Genomic DNA, 6,230 nt, shown 5'->3' on the forward strand with positions numbered 1-6,230 from the left:
TCAGTTTCTTTAATACTTCGGTAGGATTGTTAGAAATCTTGATTGTATCACAAGATTTAATTAATTTTTTAATGATTCTTTAATACTGTCACAGGCATTCAATTATTATCACCTTACTTTGCACTTGCTAATATTCATTATCGTAGCCGTGGGTTTCCATTCACAATAGATAACACCATGTTAAACGACGCGGACTAAGCACAATATAAACTGTCATCAAAGAAGCTCTTCGTAGAACAATAAATTGACAGATACGAGATAACCGCGAGCAACCTCAGGTTGCTAGTTCGTATCTGCTGTCGCGCCTCAGGCTCTCTCGTGGCATCGTCAGCAGGTGCCAGGTAAGGCATACTGAATGTGAGAGCCCCGAGCACTTGTTGCGGTAGTTCCACTTGGACTGCCAGGAACACAACCAGTGGGCAGAAAGAGTGGATTTGCGAATGCATCAACGTCTTTGACGTAAGAGAAGAAAAAAAGTGGCAATGTAATTGGACTTTTCCTAAGCATTTTTATTCTGATATGATTTTGAATCATTATGCGTTATTATACTTTTTGCTATAACAAGTAATTCAATATTGACGTGCATATGTCATTTCTTATAAATCTGTTAGACGTATGGTACTTCAATTATGATTGTGAGTATGGTCACGTTTATTTTTAAATAACGGCTACGACTTCCGTCTAGCGTCGGATATGGTGTTATTATATTGAAATTGTAAAGATTTGGCGTGTGATAATCATGTAAACATAGAACAAGACGATCGTATTTACTGTAAACGTAGAAGCTTAGTGTTGTAATGTAAAACTGATTACGTTACTGACTTCACTTTCTTGCCAAATAGAATATATTTTCTTACGCAAGAACGACACCACCCACTCGTTCAGAAATTCCTCATTGAAATATTATTGTAAGCGTTTGTGAGAGTCTTTCAGCAAGTTTTTTTATATACTATATTCCAGTCACTCGAGCCATTGGTTAAAACATGAATATTTGAAACCTTCTGAGTCAACTGCTGTAAACAATGACTCCGGTCTAGGATCGAGTATTCCGACATTCTTACAACAATAAGACAGCATAATTGAATCTATGCAGACAACATAATTAAAGTATAATCTATATACCAAAGAATATTCGATGATACAAATTTACTGTTAACCACATCCATTTCGTACTTACCCACAATACAATAGCACTATCAGAATGCGGTTATCAGTAACCGGCAATGGATTCCAGCGGCTTGCGAGCAATTACACTTGCGGTTCTATTACTCCAACCTGAGATAAATCAGAGTAAACTTTTGAATCAGAGTAAACAATTTCAGCAATTTGGAATCATTACCACTACCGATAAACAGACAAAATTACCTTCGCAGCTACCAACAGTGCGTGTGTAAAATTTAAATACAAAATTCCGCCATTACGCACTGCCATCGACTAACGTCGGAAGTCAAAGCGATGCTTCCTATTCGACTAAACGACTATACCAATGGCGCAGGTAAGGATGGCGAAGACCAATCAAAATCCGAGCCAAAACCTTGTACAGATTGTCGCCCACGTTGTGCACGCTGCCCAGAGCGCATGTGGAAGTAGAAGTACGCGCAACGGCGGGCAATGAAACAGCTGTTTTTGACAACGGCTGAGCCATCTGGTGGAGCGCGCGGCGATTCTACACGCGAAACGTGAGGAATCCGCAGAGGCGCGGACGTTCTGTAGCAGCAGTCGTGAGTGGTCGTGAGACGTGAGGAAACATGGCTGCTGGTTGTTGTGGAACGAAGAAGCAGAAGCTTAATAATTCCTCTAGTATCCCATGCAATGGGTCCTCAGTATTGCACAATGGAACGCAGATACAGAATGGATTAATCGTGCAGCCAGAAATGGGCTTCTTCTGCTTCGATGTGCTTTACTGCCAACTGCATCAACTTGACCCTCCAAAAACGCCCAACTTCAGCAATGATGCATTGTAAGTACATATTTTAATAGAGGAGTTTACACTGTATCTTCTTTCCCCTCTTGCTCTTTCTCTTTGTTTCTTTTGGATGCATAGCAGACTCCTTTGCCTCCCACTCCTCACCACATTGTCAACAGTATATCTGTATCGGGTGATTTACTTATGTACTGCTTGATCTCTTCCTTGAGCTGTCTTTGTTTGAGATTTTGAAATCTTTTGTTGAGAGATAGTAATGATTTTTTTTAAAGTTAGTTCAAACGACTTTACAACAGTTGCTATCTTGATATTTGTAAACATGACGATATTACTTGCTTTTTTCTTTGTAATAGCGATTTTTGCTATTTTTGCGCTGTATTGGAAATTGTATTTTTTTTAAATATTTCTTTTTTTATCCTATTTCATAATTTTTTGGAGGAAAAATTTTATTCTCGATTACGAAGATAAGTTGTCATGCTCTGTGGTGTTTTCTTTGTCTCGTTCCTATATTTCCCACTGTGTGTATGGAGGTCATGTCGACTTCTTACACAAAGGCAGTCGCGGCCATTCTTTTTATGGTTATGTTTATATTTGTATGTAGCCAATCTATTTTTAAATTCTTTAAGCTTTTATGTATCTAAGTACTATTTTATGATTTCATTCTCCAGTTATATATACTTGATAACTTTAATAGCAGAAATTTTTATAGTAATAATATTTTATTGATAGTATCATATTAGTATTTCATGATATTACATTAGTTCTTTTAATTATACAACTTATCAATGTCCTGGAATAATCATAGTTTCGATAATGTCAGTATTTATGTTTGTTAAAATAGAGAAATCAGATGTGTCAAGATTTGTGCTGGGTTGCTAGATGAAACCCTGATTGATCATACTAGTAATAAGAAATTTATTATGCATCAATTTTAGCCCATTGTTTGTCACTTGGGAGATTGGAAAGGACATGAGACTAAGGGGTTGTATCGGGACATTCAATGCCATGCAACTACATGCTGGTCTACGAGAATATGCTACGACTAGGTAAGATTGCTCTTGGCTGGCACGTCAAGAGTGATAGAACTTAAAATTATATTAAATTAGTTGAATAAGTATGAAATGATAAACCCAATTTTTATTTCTTTTTTTCTTAAAGTGCATTCAAGGATTCACGTTTCAATCCGATAACCAGGGAAGAGCTTCCTCGGTTGCACGTAAGCGTCTCTATACTCCGTCACTTTGAAGATGGAGTAGATTATTTAGATTGGGAAGTGGGTGTTCATGGAATTCGTATCGAATTCCACAATGAGAAGGGTAACAAACGAACTGCCACTTATTTACCCGAGGTGGCAACAGAACAAGGTATGTATTTAAACTTTCACGGAATACATTTACTAAATATTTTTTGAAGATAACTTTACATTTGATGTTATTGACGTTGTAAAAAATTTGAAGCAGATCTTTCTTTTATCAGTGATTCATTTAGAAGTGCACTCGGCATACAACTCTATGCTCTGTTGAAACTTGGACATAATACTAGTAACAGCAAAAGTAGTTTATTAAAATTTCCACTTAGGCATCACATAATCACGAGCGTTTTGCAATTTGCGAAATTCCCGTGTTTAGGATGGGACCAGATACAGACAATAGACTCTTTGCTGCGCAAGGGTGGCTACAAAGGGTTGGTCACGCCGGACCTTAGACGTAGCGTTAAACTAACGCGATACCAGAGTGAGAAGATCACCGTCAGCTACCAGGACTACATGACCCATTGGCATAGCCGACGGTGCTAGCAGCTGGCCTGGGGTCCTGCGCAGGGGCCCCTGCCTCACCAATCTTCTATTGCAGTTCGTTATAACAATCCTGACATAAGTAATTACGTTTCTCATTCACAATACAACGCAATGCAACACAATTCCTTCATGGCCAGTCAACAGCACACGTTAGTTATGGTGCAACCAAATCATCCATCTTTCATACATCCGCTTCCCATGGCTCCGATATCTCCTGTTGTTGTTCCAGTACAGGACTATCCACCATTTTGGTGGGATCGTCCAGGACCGTCTTTTCCACCTCCTCATCCTCGTCCTCCGGTTCATTGTTTCCCTGGACAGGACATGATGGACCGCGGTGTTCGCAAGCGAAAATGACACTGGAAACGTCTGTTATTTGCGACCTTTCATTGTTTGAAATGGTGCCTATTATACATTGTATGTTTTAGTATACACAGTCTCCCTCTTATGATACCTTATAGCTCACCATCCGGCTAGGGCAAGAAACAAGCTTCCAGTATGATGGCACATTCTCTTTTATTTTGTCTATGCCTATTATAGACTAATGAAAATAATCATTCGCTTCTCTCTCTCTCTCTCTCTCTCTCTCCCTCTTTCTCTCTATCTCTCTCTCTGACTAGTGGTAATTTTTCTTTTGTCATGCGCTCTGTCTCCGAGATACCCTTATAAATAGATTTATTTGATCTACCGTTTCCCTCTTTCTCTCTATCTCTCTCTCTTTTAGTATACACAGTCTCCCTCTTATGATACCTTATAGCTCACCATCCGGCTAGGGCAAGAAACAAGCTTCCAGTATGATGGCACATTCTCTTTTATTTTGTCTATGCCTATTATAGACTAATGAAAATAATCATTCGCTTCTCTCTCTCTCTCTCTCTCTCTCTCCCTCTTTCTCTCTATCTCTCTCTCTGACTAGTGGTAATTTTTCTTTTGTCATGCGCTCTGTCTCCGAGATACCCTTATAAATAGATTTATTTGATCTACCGTTTGTCATGCTTGGCGCTTCTATCTCCTTCGCATTATGTTGTTACGGAAGAGTACGGCGAACGGTATGAGCACAGTGGGAAATTAATGAGACTCGTGATGATGATGATGATGAATAATGCTTTGCGTAAGGAAGTGACGTTAATGCGCAGCAAGTATTTTCTTTTTCTTTCCTTAACGCCAGAATACATTTTCCTTTTATTTTTTCGCACGATGTCGCTTAAATAATATTTTTTGTTTTGTTTCATGACTTACCCAAGTATACCGTATACCTGTACTTAGTTATTTTGTCGCCTAAGCGCAAGTGATACTGGTCGAAGGAAACGAGTTTTTGAAACGAATTGTAGAATTGTTATTGATTAGCGGCTAATTGCCATGACTTGTACAAAAGCAGCCATCATACTCGCAGCTATGTTATTACGTGTATACTAATTTCAGTATATAAATGGTACAAAGTGAAGATTGAAGCGACACTGCAATAAAATCCTTTTGGATATACAAGCAGTCGCGTTCTTTCCTAATTGTACTGTTTGTATACTATCCAAAAATTAGGTATAGTTAAAGAAACAATGAGATACGGAGAAAGGTAAAAAAAAAGTGTTAATGAGAATATCGTGTTCCGTTTTCTTTGACAGTTGCTTTTACTAATTGAGATTGTAGCACGTTTATTTTTAGTGACATTCAAGTTACGTGTGCTGATGTTACAATTTTACGGGCACTAACGAGAGAGTCAATGCGTGCGAAATCTCGCATAAGTTGAGAAGGGTACGTCATTAAATGATAATTTTTCTCTGTCACGCTTAATCCCTATCTCTATCTTTCTCTTTTCTCTAGAAGTTGAATAGATATATCGAATCTTTAAGGAAAATTGCGTCGAACCAATGAGATTCTGGCGTTACCCGCGCACTCTCACGAGTTAACAATAATTGAATTAAGGTTTAACCATCACGAGAATGAATTTCTTTGTACTAATGGTATAAATAAAAATATCTTATTACTTTCTTCACAGCCACTCATTGCCAGTACGTTGTTTTGTAACACGCGTAACAGAGTTCTAATTCATTGTAATAATGTAAATTTCATCGAATCGATGATTAACACCGCATCTGCTTTATACCATTGCTACATCGAAATTCACATATAAATATATATATATATATATATATATATATAAATATTAACTCTAAACATAGTTATATTATAGTCCAGCGTTTTATTGCAGCAAAGGATTCTTTGTGTCGACCAATAACATCGTCGATGCGAAGTACATTAGAAATGCCACGATGTGACGTAATGTCCCAGTATCATCGTAAAGTCTCGCTTACTCCTAGGGAGTAATATGAATAATTAGCTAGTCGTTTAACGAATAACCTTACGACATTTTCGATCGATCACATGTTACTTTAGCATAACGTCATCACTATATCGTCCTAACGTTTCCTTAGATCATCACCAGTGCATTAATCCGTCGGATCGGAATGTTTCGACGACGATAATAGTTGGGGAGGGTGCGGGGGGGGGGGGGGA

The 6,230-nt window shown here is 38.2% G+C and overlaps 2 protein-coding genes across 8 annotated transcripts in view; one reads left to right on the forward strand and one right to left on the reverse strand.

The window, feature by feature from the left end:
• Positions 1 to 6,230, reverse strand: part of LOC107272983 (serine/arginine repetitive matrix protein 2) — a 134,201-nt gene that overhangs the window by 118,717 nt on the left and 9,254 nt on the right. For 3 of the 7 annotated variants that reach the window (XM_015750731.2, XM_015750727.2, XM_025090298.1), the window contains exon 1: positions 118 to 345. The exons of 1 other annotated variant lie outside the window; for it this stretch is intronic. The gene's annotated coding sequence lies outside the window, so the exon portion shown is untranslated. Of the gene's footprint in view, positions 1 to 112; positions 346 to 1,177; positions 1,279 to 1,365; positions 1,509 to 6,230 lie in introns of those variants that run through there. 3 more of the 7 variants (XM_015750729.2, XM_025090303.1, XM_025090302.1) reach the window with 3 other exon arrangements.
• On the forward strand, positions 1,613 to 4,149 carry LOC107272986 (AMMECR1-like protein). Its single transcript, XM_015750738.2, has 4 exons — positions 1,613 to 1,960; positions 2,860 to 2,970; positions 3,083 to 3,288; positions 3,553 to 4,149. Exons 1-4 carry the CDS (start codon positions 1,749 to 1,751, stop codon positions 3,717 to 3,719), a joined length of 696 nt encoding a protein of 231 aa, XP_015606224.1. The 5' UTR covers positions 1,613 to 1,748; the 3' UTR covers positions 3,720 to 4,149.

The sequence above is a fragment of the Cephus cinctus genome, unplaced genomic scaffold (genome assembly GCF_000341935.2).
Source record: "Cephus cinctus unplaced genomic scaffold, Ccin1 Ccin1_scaffold1343, whole genome shotgun sequence".
NCBI classification, from domain to species: Eukaryota; Metazoa; Arthropoda; class Insecta; order Hymenoptera; family Cephidae; genus Cephus; species Cephus cinctus.

Excerpts from the sequence above, each read along its gene's own strand:
- LOC107272986 (XM_015750738.2), top strand. The coding sequence starts at position 1,749 with ATGGCTGCTGGTTGTTGTGGAACGAAGAAGCAGAAGCTTAATAATTCC. Across the intron at positions 2,971-3,082 it reads CGAGAATATGCTACGACTAG|TGCATTCAAGGATTCACGTT; the intron begins GTAAGATTGCTC and ends TTTTTCTTAAAG. Across the intron at positions 3,289-3,552 it reads CGAGGTGGCAACAGAACAAG|GATGGGACCAGATACAGACA; the intron begins GTATGTATTTAA and ends TCCCGTGTTTAG.